The sequence below is a fragment of the Carcharodon carcharias genome, chromosome 12, assembly GCF_017639515.1.
Source record: "Carcharodon carcharias isolate sCarCar2 chromosome 12, sCarCar2.pri, whole genome shotgun sequence".
Classification (NCBI taxonomy): Eukaryota; Metazoa; Chordata; class Chondrichthyes; order Lamniformes; family Lamnidae; genus Carcharodon; species Carcharodon carcharias.
The window spans coordinates 68,813,811-68,837,993 of record NC_054478.1 but is presented as its reverse complement, the minus strand read 5'-3'; the positions used below and the strand labels follow the sequence as shown (position 1 = coordinate 68,837,993).

At 43.2% G+C, this 24,183-nt stretch overlaps 1 protein-coding gene across 1 annotated transcript in view; it reads left to right on the top strand.

Moving 5' to 3' along the window:
• Window positions 1–24,183, top strand: part of gpd2 (glycerol-3-phosphate dehydrogenase 2 (mitochondrial)) — a 190,055-nt gene that overhangs the window by 93,267 nt on the left and 72,605 nt on the right. The window contains exons 4-5 of the mRNA XM_041201033.1: window positions 18,481–18,605; window positions 18,839–18,936. Of these exons, the coding sequence (XP_041056967.1) occupies window positions 18,481–18,605; window positions 18,839–18,936 (223 nt within the window). The remainder of the gene's footprint in view (window positions 1–18,480; window positions 18,606–18,838; window positions 18,937–24,183) is intronic.

Here is a 24,183-nt window from a genome sequence, read left to right as displayed (position 1 = left end):
GGGCCATGAAATTCCTCCCATTGTTTCTCCCTATCCTCTCTGCTAAAATGCATCACCTCACACTTCCCTGTATTAAATTCCATCTGTCACTTGTCTGCTCGCCTATCTATGTCCTGTTTCAGGCAATTCTTATCATTTTTCATTGTTTGCCGCTCCTCCAAATTTGTTATCATTGGCAAATTTTGATATTTTACTACATATTCCAAGATCCAAGTCATTTATATATAGAGAAAAAGGCAATGGTCCTTGTACTGACCCTTGAGAAACACCACTGTCTATTACCCTTCAGTCTGAAAAACAATCATCTACCGTGACTTGCTGCTTTCTGTCCTTAAGCCAATTTATTTATCCAGTTAGACACTGACCCTCCTATTCCATAAGCCTCAATTTTGTTAACCAGCCTTCTATTTAAAAAAAAATTGTTAGATTGTTTTATTGGATTGTCGCTATCCATAATGTTGTAGAAGTTACCAAGACATCGTAACATTACTGTAAATATGTACATAGTTCAGAGGGTACAGGTATGGAGAGGACCCCAAGGCATGTCCTTTCATGTTGCTATCCATCTTACTGGTGGGCGGTACTGCACTTAATCCCAGGTTGACCCTTAATTGACCAGATCTTTCTACTACACATCCTCTGAAGGCTTTATTGCCTGGATATAGACTGACAATAGTTACTTACAGCTTAATTCAAGTCTTGCATTGTCATTAGGCTTGTGTATTCAATTATAACTTGTGTTGCAATTATAACTACTCTAACTCTAACCTACTTTGTGATTAACATTACATTAGCAGCATGCATTAACAGAGTTTATACTGTCCCATTATCCCCCTTCAAGTCTTTGAGATCAGGATTTGTACCACTGCCATGTCTTAGTTGCTGACTGGTCAGGAGAGTGGTAGAAACTAGGGGCTGTTGTTCTTGGTGGTGGATCATTAGTTAGAGCTGGGTGCAGGGCTAGTTTCATGCGCTTTTTTCATTGTGAGGTGTTGCAATATGCTTGGTCGGTTCGCCTGCTGTGTCGATGGTTTGGTACCAGCAGTGGTGATCGTTTCTTTCTGGGAGGACAGGAGTGGTATCCGTCCAGCTGTTGGTTGCGTCTCTTCTTCCTCTTCCACCTTTTCCAGCATCTGGAAGCCTTCTGGGGTTGAGAGGAAGCCATCCTGTGGATAGAAGAAGAATGTAGAGGCTACTCACCTTTGTGGAATAGTGTTTGCCTCAGGCTGTTCCCTGGTTCTAGTAGACTCTGTGGTCTCATCACACTGGCTGGGGCCTTATGTAGGTTGTCATCTCAACCGACTGCATCGTGGTCGCTGGTGGAGGCAGAAGCTCTGTTGGAAGGCATTCTGGCTCTGGCATCACCTCCACTGGGGATGCTGTGGTAACCTCCTGCGCTGCAGTTGGTCTGGCCCTTGGTTCGGTTTGGGGACGGGAAAAGGCTTTTCAGCTTTTTTATTCAGCTCTGCAGAGCCCACTTTTTCAGGGTCAACTACTCAAATCCTGAGTTCATCCTTCTGGATGAAAAGTAACTCAAGCTTCTCTTCATCTTCATAGTCATACGCTAAACTCAACATTCTGTCTTGAAGTCCATATAGACAACATCCAGTGCATTAGGAACATAGGCAGAGAGAACTTAGAAGCAGGAGTAGGCCATTCGGCCCTTCAAGCCTGCTCTGCCATTTCAAAAGATCATGGCTGGTCTGACTGTGGCCCCAACTCCATGTTCCCATCTGCCCTCCCATAGCCCTTGACTCCCTTGCTATCAAAAATCTAACCAGCTCTGCCTTGAATAAATTCAATGACCCAGCCTCCATTGCTTTCTGGGGAAGAGAATTCCACAGACTAATGACCCTCTGAGAGAAAAAAAACCCCTCATCTCCGTATTAAAAGGGAGACCTCTTATTTTTAAATTGTGTCCCCTAGCTCTAGTCTCCCCAACAAGAGAAAACATTCTCCTGGTATCCTCTCTATCAATCCCCTCAGGATCTCAAGTGTTTCAATTAGATTACATCTCATTTTTCTGAACTCCATTGTGTGGAGTCCCAACCTCTTCAACGTTTCTTCATAAAATAAGCCCTTCAGCCCAGGAATGAATCAAGAGAATCTGCTCTGCACTGCTTCTAATGCATTTTTATCCTTTTTCAAATAAGAAAACCAGAACTGTACACAGTATTCCAGATGCAGCCTCACTAAGGCCCTGTACAACTGTAGCATAACATCCCTACTTTTGTATTCTATTCCGCTTGTAATAAACGCTAATATCCCCTTTGCCTTCCTAATTGCTTACTGTTCTTGCGTACTTTTTGTGATTCATGTATTAGGACACCCAGATGCTTCTGTACCGCCAGGCTGCTCAATCCCTCTCCATTTGAATAATATACTGCTTTTCTATTCTTCCTGCCAAAGCTGACAAGGTCACATTTTGCCACATTATTCCCAATCTGCTAAATTTTTGCCCCTTCACTTAACCTATCTATATCCCTTTGTAAGCTCTTTACCCCACCTTGACAACTGAATTTCCTACATATCTTGGTGTCATTAGCAAATTTAACTACCATACATTCAATCCCTTCACCCAAGTCTTTGATATAGATTGTAAATAATCGAGGCCCCCAACACTGATCCCCCAGAACTCCACTAGTTACAACTTGCCAACCCGAAAGCGACCCATTCATCCCTAATCTCAGTGTCCTATGGTTAATCAGTCCTCTGACCTTGCTAGTATGTTACCCCTTACACCATGAACTTTTATTTTGTGTTGTAACCTTTTGAGTGGCACCTTATTAAATGATTTTTGGAAATCCAAATACACTACATCTACAGGTTCCCCTTTATCCATGTTGATTGGTACAACCTCAAGGAACTCTAATAAATTAGTTAAACATGATTTCCCTTTCACAAAACCATATTGACTGTCTGATCCCATTATGATTTTCTAAGTATCCTACTACAACCTCCTTAATAATGGATTTGAGTAATTTCCCTATGACAGATGTTAGGCTAACTGGCCCATAGTTCCCTGCTTTCTGCCTCCTTCTCTTGAATAAAGGTGTGACATTTTCTATTTTCCAATCTGCTGGGACCCTTCCATAATCTAAGGAATTTTGGAAAATTATAACCAATGCTTCTACTCTCTCTGCAGCCACTTCTTTTTGAGTATGAAACATAGGCCATCAGGTCCTGGATACTTCTCAACCTTTAGGTCTAATAGTTTTCCAAGGACTATTTCCCTGGTGATGGTGATTATTTTAAGTTACTCCCTCCCTTTCACCTCTTGATTTTCAAGTGTCTTTGGGAAGTTCTCAAAGTGTTCTGTTACTTCATCAAAAGATTCAATTAGATTAGTCAAGCACGACCTGCCTTTTAAAAATCCATGTTGGCTATGCTTAATTAACTCAAATCTATCCAAGTGCTTGTTGATTTTTTCCATGATTATGCATTCCAAAACCTTGTCCATCACTAAGGTTAAACTAACTGCCCTGTAGTTGCTAGGACAGTCCTTACCCATTTTCTTGAATAAGGTTGCCACATTTGGCACTTGCCAATCCCTTGGCATGCTCTCCATATCTAGGGAAAGTTGAATGATTAAGGCAGCCCTTCCACTATTTCCATTCTCATTTCCTTTAGCAACCTTGGATGCAAGCCATCTGGACCAGGTGACTTATCTATGCTAAGTGTAGCCAGCCTTTCCGGTTCCACTTCCCTTTCAATTTTCACATTATCCATTACCTCCTCTTTCTCTGCTTCTACAAATATTTTGTCAGACTCCTCTTAATAAATACTAATAAGGAACTCGTCAAGTATTCTAGCCTTGCCCTGCACCTTTCAGCATATATAACACTCTTCCTCCCTAATAGGACCCACTCCACCTCTTACTACCTACTTAGCATTTACATGCTGGTCGAAGATCTTTGGATTCTCTTTTATGTTGACTGCAGTGCTATTCTCATACTCTCCCTTTGTCAGTCTTATTTTCCTCTTCACCTCCTCTCTCAACCTACTGTTTTTGACCTAGTTTTCACTTGAAGAATTCACCTGACACGCATCATACACCTTTTTGTTTCATCATAATCTCTATTTCCCTCGTCATCCAAGGAACATTGCTTTTGGCTCCCTTACCTTTCACCTGTTTTAGAAAACGTAGCCTGCACCTGAAACATAGGATTACTTCATCTGGACACAACCTTCCTCTTAAAGATCACTCATTTTTCTGTTAGTTTTTTCTGTCACTCTCTGGTTCTATTTTACCCTGGCAAAACCCCTTTTCAGCACATTGAAATTAGCCTTCTTCCAATTCAGAAGTTCTATATTAAATTGTCCCTTGCCCTTCTCTATTACTAATCTAAACCTTATGATATGATGATCACTGTTACCCAATGCTCCCTCACAGACTCTTGGTCATTTCCCAGCACCAGATCCAGCAATCTCTCCTTTCTAGTTGGCCCGAGAATATATTGATCAAGAAATTTCTCCTGAACACATTACATAAATTCCTCTCCCTCCTTACCCTTTAACACTATCCCAGTCAATATTTAGGTAAATAAATTCACCGAGTATCAACACTCTATAATTCTTGCACATCTCTGTGATTTCCCCGTAGACTTGCTCCTCTATCTCTCTCTGACTTACTATTTGCAGACCTATAGAATACCTGTAATACTATGATCATAACTTTTTTACTTCTCAGCTCTAACCAAGAGCCCTTGCCCCCTCAACGTCATCTCCTTCTTCCAACATTGCAATGTCTTCCTTAATCAGTAACCATGCTCCACCTCCCTATTTACCTTCTCTATCTTTCTGAACACTTATACACTTGGAGAGAATTTTTCCCATATCGGGGAGGGAGTGCGGGTGCTGGCAGGCACGGTCCCGATCGCCACTGGCATGGGCAGGCCAATTAAGGCCCACCCAGCATGATTGGCAACTCCAGGGGGCGGCGGGAGTGGGGAGTGGGGTTGGGGGGTGGAGGGGGTGCGCAGGCAGAACGGCAATCGCCGCCGGGTCCAATGGCGACCCGGCGGCCTGTTTAAAGGCCAAGCTGCAGCCGCACCAGGGCTGCAGTACATGGTCAGAGATTGGGGGCAAGGCAAATCTGAAAGAGCCATGCAGGAGGGTAGGGCGGGTGGCCTGTGTGCGCCCAGGTTCTCCGATGAGTGCCTTGCTGCCCTCCTCGAGGTGGCAGCACGGCGGGATGTGCTTGGCCCTGAGGATGGGAGGAGGAGGCCACCCCACTTGACCAAGCGTGCGTGGGAGGAAGTCGCGGAGCTCGTGAGCTCCCACGACGTTGCGCGGCGCTCATAGACACAGTGCCGCAAACGCTTCAACGACCTGCTACGCTTGGGAAGGGTGAGTAGCATGTTGGCATCATTCACTATACCCATCATGTGACCTTCTCCCCCACTGGTGGATCATCCACGTCTGAGTGGCCTGAGCGTTAGTGACAGCATGTGTCCTTAGCTGGGCTGCCCAGTAGAGATTGTCTATGCATTCGTCAGCATGGGAGGGTTGAGATGAGATGGGTTCTGCACCCAAGCATGTGGTGCAGTGACACCGACATGACTGTGGTGGGTTCAGACTGGGGGAGCCACACGCAGGTGCACTGGTTGAACTCCACGACATGTGGAAGTCAGGGTGATGACATGGTGTGAGGGGATCTTCAGGGTCCTGTGGCACATATAGATGTGCTGTCCTCAGCCCTCCACGTCATTGTGCCTCCTTGCAGCGGCTGGTACAAATGCATGTTCCCAACTGTGATGAAGGCAGCATGTGGGGGAGGGGGGGAGGTGGTGGTGGTGGAGGAAAGGACACACCAGGCATATTAGTGTGAGTGCCAGCCACCAGCAGGGGGAGGATGCACTGCAGACCTGCAGTGGCCAACTCGGCTTGGGGTGGGCTGGCTGCGAGGAGATTGACGGTACAAGTGTCACTTATCAATGTGATTTTTTTTCATTTTCAGGAGAAGAATTCTCATAACAGCGCTGAAAGGCTGAGGACTGGCAGTGGGCCTGCCCAGATATTGATGCTCAGCCTCTATGAGCAGGAGGCACTGGACCTGGAGAAGCGGCATGCACCCAGGTCCACTGGAGCCAGAGAGGTTGGGGTTCCATGGGCAGGTATGTATGGCCAGCATTCACGTTACCAGTGGTCTCCCAGCATCCGTTCCATTGCTGATTGTTCAGTGAGCGACGTTACAACATTGGCTTACCCAGTGCGTGTGGAATGATGAGTGCTTGGTGAGCCGGGGGACAGGCATGTACGTTATGTACATTGACATTGCCCACAGGCTAACTGATTGAATTTCGTTACTCTTCCTTTCAGCATCATCGGCGCACGGCCGGGACCCGGAGCAGCAGGGGGCCCCTCTGACACCTGAGAGGCATGAAGTTTCACCATTAGAAGCGTCACACCATCTCTGCCAGGCAGGCACCAGCGCAGATACTGGCAACCTGGTGGGCATTATATCTTCAGCTAGTATCCCGGGTCACAGCAGTGAGGGCACTTCACAGTCGCTGGAGCAGCTGGTAGAGACAGAGAGTGCTGATGTCGCCTGCAGTCGGAGAACTGAAAGAGCCCAGGCACATGCTCAGTCCGTGGCAGATGATGAGCCTCTGGAGTTGTGGGCGATGCAGCCAAGTGCTGAAATGAGGCCGGGTGTTCGGGAACATCTGATGGAGATACATGAGGCTCTCCTTGGCTTGGTGTCAGTGGTAGAGGAGTCTACATGGGCCGTGGCTGATGCATTGAACATCATGGCTGAGCGCCAAGCTTCCTCCATGGAGAGATTGGCGACTTATGGAGAGGCAGCTCCAGGGATAGAATCAGGGGTCCCTGGGGTTGGGCTCTGACCTGCATGCCCTCACAGGGACATTGACCTCATCTGTTCAGTGCCCATGTGTGGGCGGTGGTTTGGCCACCAGGTATCCCACCTCGGTGCCCATCATCTACAGTGAGCAGGGAGGGCCAAATGGACCTCACATCGGTGGAGCAGCTGCCTGTCACCTCTGCTGGCACCTCCTCAGGGTGCTGCGGATGAGGGCAGCAGGTCCTCCGCCTCTCTGCCAGTGACCAAGGCACCCAATGAGGCTGTGACGACTGGGCAGATGCAGATATGGAGCTGGCAGCTCCGTCCCAGGTGGGTCCATCACAGGCTCGTCGGGCCAGAGGACATCCGCCAAGGTCATCGAGGCCAACAGGACATCAGAGAGAGCAGGCTGTCTCAGCTGCCACAGCCAGGGACGAGGCACCATAAAGATGTAGCACCAGCAAACGAAAGATGAAGGCACCTTAGGCACACCCCGGGTTCATCACTGGTAGTTTTCTGCTGCCCCCAACTCCAAGAGTTGATTAGAACTTTGTGTGAAGTCCAACACATTTTTATTTCTGTAATTTGACAAGACTTTGGTAACAATATTAAATTAATGTTGTCTCAAATGGTTGTGGGTTCCTCTTTATTTGGAATGGTGCATGGATTCCTGAGATTTGATGAATGATTTGTATGTCTTTCAGATTTATTGATGGTGCCCATCGCCAATCCTCCTATCCAGACAGATGAGGTTTCCAGGCTTGTGTTGCACATCCATATATGCTGTGCTAGCTAAAGGTTCCTTGGGTTAGAGCATCCCGGGTATCCCTACCTCCCTGGAGCATGCCCGGGTCAGCCTGTGTCCCCTCATCATTTCCCTGTGCATGCTCATTCTCAGATTCACTGCTGGACTCATTGTGCTCAGCCCCAGCCACTCCATCTACATCTTCTTCATCCACAGCGTCCCCACCTTTGCAGAGCTAGATTGTGCAGAGTGCAGCATGCAACCACTATAAGTGACACTCGATCTGGGGGGTACTGGAGTGCGCCCCTCGAACGGTCCAGGCATCTGAAGCGCATTTTGAGAAGACTGATGGCTCTCTCCACCACAGCCCTTGTGGAGGCGTGACTTCTATTATACCGCTACTCAGCTTCTGTTCTTGGATGGCGGAGAGGCTTCATGAGCCACCTTCTGAGAGGATATCCTTTGTCTTCCAGCAGCCATCCATCCAGCCAGGCAGGAGCACTGAAGAGCCCCGACACCTGGGAGTGTCTGAGGATGTAGGTGTCGTGGGAGCTGCCTGGGTACTTTGTGCATATTTGCAGAATCTGCATCCTGTGATCACACACTAACTGCACGTTCATGGCATGGAAGCCCTTCCTGTTAATGCAGGCACCGGGATCACCTGCTGGAGCCTTGATGGCCACATGTGTGCAGTCTATTGCACCCGTGATGCAGGAGAAGCCAGCAATGGCCGTGAAGCCTCTGGCTCGCTCTGTCTGGCTGGCCTTGAGCCAGCGGAAGTGGATGAAGGTCAGTGCACGCCTGAACAGAGCGTTTGTCACCTGCTTGACACAAGTGTGGATAGCCGATTGGGAGACACCGCAGATATCACCCATTGAGCCCTGGAAAGAGCCAGAGGCATAGAAGTTGAGGGCAGCTGTGACCTTGCGAGAGACGGGCATGGGATGTCCACCCACACAGCTGATATCTCTGGATAATCATCTGACAGATAGTGTTGACTGCCTCCCTTGACAGACGAAGCCTCCTTCGGCGCTGCACTTCAGACATATTGAGGTAGGTGGTTCGCGCTCTGTATAAGCTGGCAGCAGGATAGTGGCGTCTTCTGCGGCCCCTTGCGTCTTGGACTACCTCTTGATCCCTGCGCCCCAAGTGCCTTCGCCTGTTCTCCCAAAGGTAGCTACCCTGGTGGCTGAATGTGCACTCCTGGCCTCCTCGCCCTTCTAGTCCTCCTTTCCTCCTCAGATAAGGTGCCTCCAGTGGAGAGATCACCTCCCATTCCCAGGCTCAGGGAGGCTTGCAAAAACCTACAGACCCCAAAACAAATCCTCACTGAGAGGTGCTGACCTGAGAGTAATGAGTGCAGTGCAAGCAGCTGCTACACATTTGAGACTTCTCCACCTCACACATGCAACTTTCAATAACTTCTGAGCTCTAACTGTTAAATGTCTGGATTCGCAAAAACAATGAGCCCTCTTTCCTGCCCGTGGATGAGGATTGTTAAAGTTTTGGATAGCTGCCTGCCCGTTGCGCCTGTGCGACGAGCCGAATATCGCATTGACGCCTTAAAATCTAGGACAATTGGAGCCATAACTACCTTAATTGGCCTGGTAATGACTTGCGGCCGCGCAATAGACATCAACACACGCCCGCTCAGCGAAATATCGCGATGGCGCATGGTGACATCGGGATGCGCACCCAACATCACCGTGCGTCATTTTATGTGTCGGTGTGCGCGTCCTGCCCCCTGCATGCTGACAGAAAAATTCTGCCCCTTGTATATTAAGCATCCAGTCCTCACCATTTTTGAGGCATGTTTCTATTATAGCCACTACATCATATTCTCACACTCTATTTGCGCTTGTAGCTCACCAAACATATTCACCACATGTGTTTATGTACGTAAATTGGAATCCTATCTCTGTTTTCCTTGTGTCCTTCTTAGTCCGCTTCTATCTAATATGATACTACTTCCTTCTGCAGTCCTATCCAACACTGTCATTTTATGCAATTTATTCCTCATTCCTATTTCTATAGCTGGTGCCCATTTTGCTGCCAATTTGGTTTAAACCCTCCCCATCTACATTAGTGAACCTCCCTGTGAGGATATTGGTTCCAGTTCTGTTGAGGTGCAACCCATCCCTTTTGAATAGGTGCCTTCTGTCACAGAACTGGTCTCAATGTCCCAAGATTCTGAAGCTCTCCTTCCTTCAAGCTTCAAGCCACACATTGATCCTCCCTATCTTATTATTTCTACTTTGCCCAGTGGATGGCACTGGGAGTAATCCTGAGATTACTACCTTTAAGGTCCTATATTTTAGCTTCCTATAGTTCCTGAAAATCTGACCTTAGGACCCCAGTACTTGCCCTCTCAATAGCGTTGGTACAAACATGTACCATAGCTTCTGGCTCACTCCCTTCCCCCTGCAGCATAGCCTGTACCATCTCCAAGATGCCCTTTACCCTGGCATCGTGGAGGCAATACACCTTGCAGGACTCATGATGACAGTTTTATAATTGCCTGTCTGCCCCCCTAACTATTATACAACAACTGCATTTCCATGTTTTGCTGTTGCCTCCTGTATAAGCCTTTGCCCATTGGTGCCATGAGTTTGGGCTTCACTCCTTCAGGGTATCATCACCCCCATCAGTCTCTAATGTTATGTTCCTGTTTGATAATTGTACACAGCTTGAAGACTCCTGTTCTACCTGCCTCTTCCTATTCCTCTGGATGGTCACCCACCTACTATCCTGCTCACTGCCTGTGGGGTGACCACCTCCTGCAACATATGATCCAGGAAACCCTCATCCTTCCTGATGCTCCACAGTGACTGCAGCTGCCCCTCAAGCCTGAAATCTTGAGCTTAAGCTGGCTGGAACATTTCCTACACATGTGGTCAGTAAGACATGCAAAGTGTCCTCAAGTACCCACATAGCAAAGGAATTGCACGCAACGGGTCTCAGATGCCCCTCCATGATGTTAAAAAACCTCTTTCCAGTTAGTACCCTGTTTAGACTATGAATTTTAATGTTTAGGTCTACATCTTCATCAAAACCAAAAATTGCTGAAAATATTCAGCAGGTCAGGCATCATCTGTAGGGAGAAACAGAGTTAACTTTTCAGGTCATGACCTTTCATCAGAACTGAAGAATCTGATGAAAAGTATTAGGTTTTAAGCCATTTTAAGTATTAAACTTAAGGTTTTAAGTATTAGGTTTTAAGTAGGGAGGGGCAGGAAGGACAAAAGGGAAGATCTGTGATAAGGTTGAGGGCAGGAGAGAAGAATTAACAAAGATTTCATGATGCAAAAGCCACAGAGAGTGGTAATGGCTTTGGTAAAAAAAAACAAATATTATGTCCAAATGGCTATATAGCAGCCATCTGAATGCATATAAAAGGATAAAGAAAGAAGCGAGCCAGAAAAAAAAAGCAAAAAACAAGCGAATAGAACAAGATGGAGGCACAGCTCCCCCTCAGGCTCATTCTTTTATTCTCTCGCACTGCTCCCTCTCAGACTTACTCTTACCTTCTTGCACTGCTCTCTCTCAGGCTCGCTGTTTTATCCCCTCGCACTGCTCTCTCTCACGCTCATTCTTTTATCTTGCACTGCTTTTCTGTCTCGGGCTCACTCTTTTATCCTCTCGCACTGTTCTCTGTCAGGCTCACTCTTTTATCCTCTCGCACTGCTCCCTCTCAGACTCGCTCTTTTATCCTCTCGCACTGTTCGCTGTCAGGCTCACTCTTTTATCAGCTCGGCGATCTCGCTTTGCTCCCTCTCAGTTTTACTCTTTGAATTTCCCGCTTCCCGTGCTTTGCTCCTGCAAAGGATCACTCTTATCCTCTTGCTGCTCTCTCATTGTTCCCCCTCAGACTCATTCTTTTATCCTCTTGTTCGTATTTAGTTCTTTCTCTTAACAGTTTGAAGATCAAGAGGGACCTTTGTTTACCTACCAAGGGGTGAAGTTCCCATACACACAACATCTCCTGTTAATTTATTGTTGAGATTAATTCATTCTGAAAGTACTGATAAAGATACAAAGTGCCCATTAGTTTTGTCATTATTATCGTGTTATTCCAGAATTTTTGTTCAAAGTGCTTTACGTAATCACAAGCACATGGGCATAATTTAATTTGCTTCTGTGTACCATCTCATTTGTTTGTTCCCCGTGTATTGTATATGTATTTTACATCATGCTTTCCTTCAAATGAATAACTCTGAATTACACCGCATTGATTCAGAGTCATGGGGCAGCATTTTCCCGTCGGCGAGCAGGGGTCGGGGCCCACTCGCTGACACATAAAATGACACGCGGTGATGTCGGGTGGGCATCTCGATGCCACCGCATGTCATTTAGATTTTCAGTTCGGCGGTCTGCGCACCCGCTGAACTGTCAAAGGCCTATTAAGGCCATTTACAAAGCATTTAATGCACTTAAGTGAGTGGCCCGTCCAACCTTAAGATTGGCAAGCAGGCAAAGAGCCCAGGTGGCCTTAGCATATTTCATGGAATCTCATCCACAGGTAGGATGAGGTTTAATGAAGTGTTTAAAAAATCGGTAAAAGTTCTTCCAAAATTTCAAAAACATAACCCAGCTCATGTGACACTGTCACATGAGGGGACATGTTTCAAAAGTTTAAAAATCCTTTATTTAAAAGTTTAACACTGAAACAAATCTCCCTGAGGCTTCCGGGCGCGCATCACGATGGGCCGGCCTTAATTGCCCCGCCCACGTAAAATGGTAGTGAGGACCCGATCAGGTTCGCGCCCACACTCGCACAGCCCCCATGAATGGGGGGAAGTTTCTGGCCATGGTCAATTAAAACCACTTTCTTGGCTTGATTAAAATTCCACACCTTTTTGTAATTACATTTCTTATTTACCCCCACTAAGTAACACCATTTTTTTTTGCTATCCAGAGGTCCTAAACGTTAACTGTAGTTCATATGTGCTTGTGGACAAAGTATTCTATCTGAGATCACCCAATGGTTCACTGCTTATAATATGTTTGTGTTGAATGGATGTCAAACAGTTATGAAAAGAAATAAAGCAAGCGAGAATTACGAGACGATATTGTGGAGCACCATTCACAAATGCAAAATATTCCAATCAGTTCTAGATTAGATTTTCCTTCAGATCAGCTGTTGTCCTTATCATCAAATCACCATGCGAAGAAGCTGTCATTAACAATGTACTTCTTAGGCACTTTCAAAAGCTTTCATTATAATGCGTGTGCTGTCTATATTTGTATTGACAATATGTGTAATGTTTGTTAGACTTATGTGTGACATTACTACTTCCATAGACCTGAGAACATAGTCCCTAAGGGGAAATGTGTGTCATTCAAGTTGGGGATTTCACAAGAGTAGCAAGTTCATGGGAAGACCATCACCTCCAATTCACAAATGATTCTGACTTGGGCACAATCCTGCATTGTCATTGGGCCAAAGTCCCGAAATTCCAATCTAACTGCATCCGAACAATGACTGCAGGTGGCTCAAGGAGAAGGCCCACTACCATCGTCTCCGGGCAGCTAGCGATGGCCTTGCTAGCATCATGCTCAATCCGAATTCCCTATTGAAACAGTTAATAATTTGGAACAGGTCAAATTCAGACATTTCTTTGATGAGAATTATTTGACCAAATCAGCATATAAAGAATTTACTTATTTTGTCCAATGATTTTTGAGACATTTGAGTCAAAGTGTAAGAAGTGAAAAATTGGTGGGATTTTCAGCCACCACTGGGGCTGAGATCAGAGGTCAGGGTGAGCTAAAGATAGCCCTGTTGGTGGGCGTGCCTGTTTCCTGGCTCCATCCTTCCTCTGGACAGTGGAGGCAAGATTGGATGATCTGGCAGAGCAAGCCAGAACAACACATTGTAACTCTTTTGAGTACAAACCCATTTCCATCTGTTTCAGATGAAGTTACATTGTTTCATAGTTTGCCATTGTGAGATTTGAACTCTTGATACTCTTTTGAGTAAACCTGTTTCCATCTGTTTCAGATGAAGTTACATTGTTTCATAGTTTGCCATTGTGAGATTTGAACTCTTGATCTTGGGGTTGATCTGGCAGAGCAACATGCCCAGATGGGGCTGGTAGCCAATGAGGCTCATTAAGAGCCTGATTGAGGCCAATGAAATGAATTTTTCAATTGGCCTCCCGGTTCCTGGAGGTGAACAGCACTAACTCTTTCGAGTACAAACACGTTTCCATCTGTTCCTATTCAGATGAAGTTACATTGTTTCATAGTTTGCCATTGTGAGATTTGAACTCTTGATCTTGGGGTTACAAGCCCAGTACCATAACCACTTGGCTATTTAGGCACTGTAGGTGAACACCTCATGGAGTTGAGTGGTTCAAGAAGGTGGCTCACCACTACCTTCTCAAGGGCAATTTGGCATGGACCACAAATGTTAGCATTTCGGTGTTCACATCCTGTGAAAGAATTCAAAAAATGATGCGGACAGGTTTAGATGCCTGGAGGTAGGCCTAAAGGCCCCCAATGTCTGAATAAGTGAAGGAGCAGTCATAGGCTGCTCTGAAGAGGGTATCCCTCCACAGTGGTGGCTTGGGTGCTGAAACTATTTTAATTAAAGATTTAAAAAAGTTGGAGAGAGTGCACACCACCTGGAAGCACCCTCTCCCTTACTTACCTTCCCTTAATTCCCTTCCATTACAGCCTGCTACTCTTTTCAAGCTAGAAGGCCTCTGTTTAGCCCTCCAGCTCAGGGAGCCTGGCTGCTACCCTTAATTAGATGGCGAATCTGCCCTCTGACCATTAATCAGCTGCCTTTGTTAAAATCACAGACGAGTGCTCCTCTCTGTAGCATCCCACCTCCAAGCCAGAAATAGACTCAGCCTTTGTTCCCCATCCCTGGAGGGAAAATGCAACCTTCATTCCTTTCAGCAAAGTTCACCACCACCTTGTCAAGGGATGGGCAACAAAATGCTGGCTTTGCAGGCAACACTCACATCCCAGGAAAGAATAAACGTAAGTAACAATATATCAGGAGATTTCCATAATTTAAAGTTGGTGTGATTGCTTAATTAGGGGCTTGGTAAAGTAGTGGTTATGATACAATTCTAGCAACCCAGAGATTATGAGGTAGATCCATGGCCAGTTGTGCAACTAAATTCAACAAATATTTGGTCTAGCACAAAGAAAAGATGGTCATCAAAACTGCCAGGTTATTGTAGAAAGCCAACAGGCTCACTAATATAACCTTCCTTCAGGGAAGGGAATCTGCCTCCCTCCTGCATGCGACTCCAGTGCCTCATTGTGTGGCTGGATGTTTAAAGCCCCAAGGAAATTGGTGCAGGTTACAAAGATACCCTAATATGTGTGGTAAATAAAAATCTTATGTGCAACAATTTACAAAAAAACTCCTCATTTACTTGGCAATGCACAAATATTTTGAAAACCAATCCTTAATTCTCTATACCTCTATTACTTATCACTGAAAGAGCAAACATGGAGAAGAGCTTTTGCTATCATAGAGGCATCTTGTTATACATTAATTGATTTGTTTTAGCACTTTTACATTTCTGACAGGTTACAATTGTAATTATTATTATTCCAGTAATGTTTCGGGCACATAAAAACATCTTTTGCATTGGATCTTGTACCTCTATGTCAGGCAATTGGATGTTTCAGCAGAGGTATATCTGATATTAATCAGGAAAATAACTCTTGTAAAAAATCTGTAGCAAACATTAAAAACCATACATAGGACAAAATATTTTTGCGAAAATGTAGTGTTTATAAGTAATGTTTACAGTCTCCCAAACAACTGCTGTAAGTTTTTAAAAAAAACCTCCAATGGTACAATAGTCAACCCATCTTTAAATGAAGTGATTTACCAAGAGGAGTAGAGATGCAAAGGATGAATTTCGTGCTAGAATTTCTTCATTCTCTTATAGGAAATCCACAGAACAGTTTAGTCAAATTTAATTCTCATTAAGCTTAATTCTAATGCAAAGAAAAATGTAAAAAGTAATCATGCGAGATCTATTGTACAATAAACCTTACGTACAGAAAACTTGGATTAATAGCTCTTAATAAATATTAGCAAACATCGCTGTGGATTGATGTTAATTCCCAATAAATTACTATGGTAAATGTTTACATAAATAAATTAACTATTTTAATTTAAAGACTTAAATATCTCTTGTTTCAGTGTCAAAATTATGTTGTTTGCTTCTAGTTGCTAATTCTTAGTCATGCAGTTTACAGGGGTAAGATAGTGTAAGAGTTATATTACTGAACTAATAATCCAAAGAATGAGAATTCCAATCCTGCCATTGTAGTTTGAGAATTTGAAGTCAATTTTTAAATAAGTCAGGAAATAAAAGTTTGTAAACCTGTTTTGGTCAATGTGTGACTCCATTCCAACCCTAGTAGTTGACTCGAAGCTTCCTTCTGAAAAGGCCTTGCAAATCACTCCATTGTATCAGATTGCAACACCATCTTCTCTGGGCAATTTAGAATAAGCAATAATTGCTGGCCTTGAGAAGCGTTGCACATCCTGAGAATAAATTTTTAAAAATGTTCCCCAGTTTAGGGAATATTGCTGCTGTTTGTTATTTGCAGCAGAACTGTAAAAGGTATAAAATTAATTATAAAAAGTGAACATTCTTAATAAGAGACCCACCCATTTTAATAAGGCATCTATCCATTAACTATCAGAAGTTTAAAAGTGCATGGTTGGATTAGGGATTTACAAAAAAAGCCAAGTTTGGAAATGTTACACCAGTGAATGAAATAAATAGTTGTTTTGTTCAAATCAAGATCTCTAACTTAGGGGAAAAAAATCATGCTCCACACAAACTGTCATACTATAAACATATTGGGGGACTTTCTTCTTCACTACACCTGGGTAACGTTCAATTCCAAAGTGCAACAAAAAAATTCTCCATCTTTGCAATGCTGCTCACCCCCAGATCTCCTGAGATTCCCCAAGCACGTCACTGAGCTTCTAACTGTGCCTAAAGATGGTGTGGTACCATGGTAATGTGGCAAGAGGAACTGTTCCCTTTCCACTCAGTATGTCTCATTAATGCTGCTATAGAGGGGAATATATGAAGAAACCTGTAATTGTGACTTGTGCTGAGACCCTTCAGGTACCATAAACCTGTAAGGGTTCCCAGGGCAGCACAAAGATGGATACAGAAAGAAGGTATTTACAGTTTTAGCAGGATTACCCATTTCCCTACAGGATGATCTTTATACCTTGGGTTGTTGTGGCAGCTGCAGACAGATAACCCCCATGCCATCTCTTTCCCATTTCTGATCCCACCCCTACCCGAAAATGTTGACGTCATTTTTGCATTCAAATACGCTCAAAAATGATCAGCAATCATTTGACATCAAATATTCTAATTTGGAATGGGTTTTGCATGCAGTTATCAGTGTTTTTCCATCTTTGACATCAAATGGCAAAAGGCGCTCGATTGTATCGAGGGCACTCAAAACTATCCAGTGCACTTGAGCCTATCCAATGCACACAAAGCTATCAAATGCATGCAGCAACCTGTATTGAAAAATATAAGGAAGTTAATTATTTAAATAATATCTGAATTTTTTCAGTTTTTCACAATCCAATAAATCTTCACACTCCACAGTACATACTTGATAGCACCACCAGATCCACATCAGTTCTTAATTCATTTTAATCTCAGGGACTACACTTTCCACCCCCACCCCGCCCAGGCTCAGGGTCTAAACTCTCTTATCCGCCCCGCCCAGTTTCAAGGTCTAAACTGTCTCCCTTCCTCTGGACTCAGGGTCTAAACTTTCTTGCTATCTCTACACCACCACCACAACAACCCCCCCCCCCCCCCCCCCCCCCCCCCCCCAATCACCAGTCTCAGGGTCTAAACTCTCCCTCCTTCAAAACCCCTAGTCTCAGGGGCTAAACTGTCTCTCCCCCAAAACACCCAGTCTCAGGGTTAAACTTTCTCCCACCCCCAGTATCAGGGTGTAAACTTTATCCCACCTCTCCCAGTCTCAGGGGATAAATTCTCTCTTCCCCAAGTCTCAGAGGCTAAGTTCTCTCTCACCCCACCCTCCAGTCTTAGGGTCCAAACTCTCTCTTTCCCCCCCCACTCCCTCTCTGTCTCAGGATCTAAACTCTCTCCACCCTGCTCCCATCCCACCCAGTCGCAGGGTCTAAACTCTCCTCCACTTTCTCCAGTCTCAGCGTCTAAATTCTCTCTTCCCCCCTCCCACTCCACCCCCACTGCAGTCTCAGGGTCTAAACTCTCCCCCGTATCTCCTAGTCTCAGGGCTAAATTCTCTCTCCCCTCCCCCTGCACTATAGGTTATGAAGAAATACATAAAATAAGCTTATTAAAACATATGTCATAACAGAGTCTGCTTTTTCTCAAGTTAGCTCAGTTTTAGGATGTTTGAAGCTATTGAAATTCAGAAAAATGGAAAATAAACTCTATGATCGTTTTTGTTGTCCAAATGCTTAAGGTAAGTGATACACAAATGTTTCAGCATTGTGATTTGGGGAAATTGATGACAATAATGTCAGTTAGTCTGCTTGCAGGGTAAATAACAGCTAAATGATTGCTTTTGAGCACAATTGATGTCAAATGATGACTAAATGTTTGCTTTTGAGTTCAGCTGATGTCAAATGAGTGCAAATGAATGCTATTGAACACAAATGATATCAAACTTTTTGCGTAAAGATTGGGGTTGTGTTCGGAATGCCCAGGCCAGATAAAAGGATTGATCCCCAATCTTTGTGCTGCACCCATTGATTATGCATAGAAGGGGAGAATCAACTCTATTAGCTAATTTCTCATTTAACAAAGGCAGCCTTCAAGTGAAAAAAAGCATTGTTATAATTTTAAATGATATGTGAAATATTGCTTGAGTACATAACTTAGAACAAGCTACAGAGAATCATTTTTCTTCTGCCTAGGTCTCAAAACTGCACTAATAGAGAGAGAGGACTTCGCTTCTGGGACCAGTAGCAAAAGTACAAAGCTTATCCATGGAGGAGTACGATATCTACAGAAAGCATTCATGAAATTAGATTATGAACAGGTATAAATAATAAATATTCTTGTGTTAGAATGAACATGCCTAGCATTATTAATTCTACAAGAATATGTATTATTTCTTGCTAATGGCATCATGAAATGAATATGCACTGAATACATTTGCTGATAAAGACAGCTATGGACTACTAATCTGTCTACATTCTTTCCAGACCAGTTAAATAGTCAATGAATTACAAATATCAGTGATTGTAACTTCCAATTATTTTCCTTTTATAGTATAAACTAGTGAAAGAAGCACTCGCGGAACGTGCCAACTTACTTGATGTTGCCCCACATATTGCAAAACAATTGCCGATAATGCTCCCTCTTTACAAGTAAGCATTTCTTAATATAATGGAAATGCCATGTCATGTTTCTGTCTATGCTTTACTGTTGAAATAATTCAGAATATTGCAATAGCTAATAGTCAAATATTCTATGACAGTTTACTTGTGTTATGTCCAGGTTAATCTTGGTGATGAGTAGAAATTCCTCCAAGTGTTACAGTTATCAAGCTAACCATTTGTTTGCATTTAGTGCATCTCCCAAATTGCATGAAAACATAAGAAATAGGAGTTGGAGGAGGCCATTTGGCCCTTTGAGTCTCCTCTGCCATTCAACAAGATCATGGCTGATCTTGTACCTCAACTCAATCTCCCTGTATGACCTGCATAACCATTTATTTCCCTTGGTACCTAAAAGTCTCTCAGTCTCTGTCTTGAGTGCACACGATGATTGGACATCCATAAGCTTTCTGGGGAAGGGAATTCCAAAGATTCACTCCTTTTCAATGAATAAATTTCTTCTCTTCTCAGTTCTAAGCCAACCCCTTATTCTGAGGTTGTGACCCCATTTTTGCAGGATCCACAAGCCCCTAAAGAATTTTATATGTTTCAATCAGATCATCACTCGTTCTTCTAAACTCCAGGGAATATAGGCTTAGTCCACTCAATCTCTCCTTGTAGTAAAACCCCAGCGATTTGCTTGTGCTTCTTTCAATTTAGTGTACTGTATTCGCTGCTCATGACGTGATCGTGTCTACTTTGGGGAGACTGACTGGGTGACCACTTTGCGGAGCGCTTCCATTCAATCGCAAGCATGACTTCAAGTTTCCTGTTGCTTGCCATTTTAATTCTTCACCTTGTTCCCAAACTGGTCATTCTGTCCACAACCTGCTACAGTGTTCCAATGAAGCTCAATGTAAGTTCAAGGAACAGCACCTCATCTTTCCACTCAACACTCTATGGCCTCCTGGACTGAACATTGAGTTCAACAATATCAGATCATAGCTGCTATCTTGTTTATGTGGTTTATTTTTTACTGGTTTAGTCTTGTTTCGCTTCTTTCTTGCATTCAGACAGCTGCAATGTAACCACTCATGTCTCATCGGGACACACCTTTTGTTTCTTACTATACCCATTACCACTGTCAAAAAGGGCAATGAATACCAAGATGCTTGATCTTCCTGAATGGCCTGAAATTGCTAATGAATTGTCTATTGTTATAGAATCCACCTCTCATTTCATATATTAATTATTTACAGAATCACAACTCAGCATGGGGATGTACCAGAAAGCCATCTTATTGGCAACTTTTGCTCATAACACATTTTAAAATCATTTTTGTCCAAGCTTTCACCTTGGGAAAATGGCCAAATGATAATAAGTCTTGACACCAGGCTATCAGCATAGCTCTCTGTGCACTTGTACGCAATACCGCTGTCTGAACAAGAATGGCTATAACCGGTAAATATCCAGATAAATGCAACCAGTGCTTGAAGATCATATATCAGTCTGGCAGTAATGACAGTGTATATGTGGTGTTTTGGACTGGAAATAACACACACAGGGCGGGATTTTTCTGCCCCAACACCAGCGAACATTGTTGCAGGCGGGACGGGACAGGCTGTCCAAATTTTCCCGTCCAGCCATGGACGATGTCCACTGGTGTCAGGGCTGAAAAATTCCACCCAGAGACTCTACTATAGTCACGTCACACACTTTTTTCAAACCTCCCAACAGAGAAGGTAGTATCAAAATATGATCAGCTGTTATGATATACTACATACTCTTCCCACTTAAAAATAAATCAAACAGTGATTACCTTTCAAAGCTACAAGATTTTTTTTTATTTTATCAAGCTAACTTATACATTAAAATGTACAATGGTACATGTACATAATTTCCCAGAATACAATATGACTAATCAATATTAACAATACCTGAAATTTAACAGATTGGGTTGCGTATTTATTTTTACTGTAATCACAACCAATACATGTATGATTGATATTACCAGAGTAATTTACATGTAAAAAAAATGTTTTTCATTATCACCAGTATGTGTTTAACAAGACTATCATCATTTGACAACTTCTTTAATGAAATAAACACTGCAATGTGCAGGCTAATTTGACTAGTTAATTTCAGATGAAATTATGATTATTTCAGACTGAAATATATATATATCTTATATTTTGTGTATCATTTTCAATCAAACAGTATTTAACTGCACTTTAATTATTTCAAAACCCCATTTAGTTTAATGGCCCTTTTCTCAATAAAGCAAAATAATAAAAAAAATTAACTATCTTGGAATGAAAAGTAGGCTTATACTTTCAACTTTCCAATTCTTGTTTACTTTCTAGCTCCTTCCTTCCTACATACCTTCAATTAACCTGTCTGGGTATCTTCTCCTATGTCCATTTCCAAGAGCTTGATTCTGCTTTGTCAATATCTGACTGTGTCAACCCTGAACTTTGACTTTGACTACCAATTGTACTTACTGTCTGGGATTGTGACATTAACTGATTAGCCTTGAAGACTAACTCAGTTTGCTCTAACAGTGGATTCTGTGATATCAGAAAACTTTCAGGTTTCTTTGTGATTTTCACTTTGAACTGTAGAAGGACTATAGGAAGGCTATCATGCTCTCCTTTCATCACATTTCCTCTTTCAAGCAGATGAGATATTGGTGTCACTGACTGAGTCCCTCTCCAATCTTCACCAGATATGTGAATGCACCTAGTCATATACAACTCCAATCACATTACTTCTCCTATCACCACAGATGTTTTTCACTATGACCTTCTGATCAGTACTGGAACTCTTTTAAGTTCCATGCCTTGTGTATCATGAATCATCTTCATTTTGTTTTACTTTTCTCTTTGCAACTAACATCAGGCTTAAGCAAACTGAACCTTGTTCTAGAAGCATGTTTAAAAAATAACTTTAAGGTGAGCAACTTGATGTAGACTCTGGGGTTATTCTGTAAGGGAACAGAACATTGTCTGGCCTATGTCAAAAGGAAACATGGAAATGACTGCCTATACTTTTGCAAAGACCTCTTTACAATCTGTGCACTTCTCTCTGTAGCACCATTCGATGCTGGGTGATACGGTGGTATTAGAGGCTGTTTGACTCCATTCTTACTCAATAATATTTCAAACACCTCTGACATAAACTGTGGACCATTATCTGACACCAATACCTCTGGCAACCCAAAAATTACAAATCAACTTCTCAAAACCTCAGTAGCTTTGGCACATGTGGTATTGTGCAAAGTCTCAACATTTATCCACTTGGTATAGCTATTGACAAAAACAAGGTACTCTTTCTCTTCCACTTCAAAGAAATCAACATGTTTTTCCCATGGAATGAAGGGAACTTTGAGTGGACCATATCTAATTCTAAGACACACTTCACAATTTTTCACCAATTCTTCAAGATCTCTGTCTGACTTTGAACACCAAAAATGGCTTCTTGCTACTACTTTCATGTGGACTAACCCTGTATGTTCTTGATGAAATTCTAACAATTTCTCTCCAAACTTTGACAGAATAATGACTCATAAACATAGAAAATAGGAGCAGGAATAGGCCATTTGGCCCTTCGAGCCCGTTCTGCCATTCAATTTGATCATGGCTGATCCTCTATCTCAACGCCATATTCCTGCTTTCTCTCCATAACCCTTGATGCTCCTAATATCCAAAAAATTATCAATTTCTTTCTTGAATATACTCAGAGACCCAGCCTCCACAGTTTTCTGTGGTAGAGAATTCCACAGGTTGACCAGCCTCTGAGTGAATAAATTTTTCCTTATCTCAGACCTAAATGGCCTATCCTGTGCCCTGAGACTCTGACCCCTAGTTCTAGACTTCCCAACCAGGGGAAACATCCTCCCTGCATTCAGTCTGTCTAGCCCTGTTAGGATTTTATATGTTTCAATCAGATCCCCCTCATCTTCTAAACTCTGGTGAAACCCCACAGGATCTAGACTCAGTCATTTCTACTTGTGAAATACCCCTGCAACTTCTCATCATCACACTCTTTAGGTCAATCATGCATGCCACAATTTACTGAGCACCACATCCCTGCGAATTTCTTCACTAATTTCCCTGGCAGACACTGGCATGTCATTTGTGTATTTAAAGTAATTCACAGGTAACTCAATGGCTAAGAATGAATCAGTCTTTATGGGAGCTCTTGAAAGTCCTTATTAGCATGATCTGCTGACTTACGATATTTAATATTATACTGATGGGTCGTCAAAATCAATACTCGTCTCTGAAGCTGTGCTACCAGTAAGGATGGTATCTCCTTCAATGAGCCAAATAAGATCAAAAGGTCTTGGTGGTCAGTTAACGAAGTGAATTTCCTCCTATACAGACATTTGTGGAATTTAGTACTACCATATATGATCGCTAACACCTCTTTGTCAACTCGAGTAATTTTGCTCTGACTTTGTTAACGTATGTGAAGCAAATGCTACAGGCTTCTCCACACCATCTTCCATTATATGAGATAAGACCTAGCCATTATGGTGAGGCATCACGCACTAACATCAGATTAGCCATGAGCTTATCGAATGGTGGCGCAGGCTCAAGGGGCCTACTCCTTTTCCTAATTTGTATGTTTGTATGTTAAAACCAGTTGTTTCTTGGGATCATAGCGGGCCAAAACAGCATCATTAGTCAGTAAACAAAAACAGAATTACCTGGAAAAACTCAGCAGGTCTGGCAGCATCGGCGGAGAAGAAAAGAGTTGACGTTTCGAGTCCTCATGACCCTTCGACAGAACTTGAGTTTGAGTCCAAGAAAGAGTTGAAATATAAGCTGGTTTAAGGTGTGTGTGTGGGGGGGCAGAGAGATGAACTTTCTTCACTTCTTCAAATGCTTTCTGGCACTCTGCAGACCACTCCCAATCTATTTCATCTTTCAGCAGTTGATATATGTTAACTAAGTCAGGAATGAACTTAGAATAATACAAAACAATTCCAATGAATTTCCTAAGTTATTCTTTGTTCTCTGGTCTGTTTGCTTCCAAAATACTCTCAACCTTCTCCTGTGTTGGTGGATACCTTCACCATTTATTTGGGAACCCAGGTATGTTACACTTGAGACCATGAGGTATGCTTTAAGAGACTGGTGGGATGCAAAATCTGATGAGCTGCCACATCTAGCTGAGATGCGCGATCCGTGTTTTTACAGTGTGCTGAAGACTGTATACGGACCACCCAACACAACTTTGTTCCTATCCTAACAGCTGATGGAAATGAACTAATCACTGATAAGGCAACAGTAA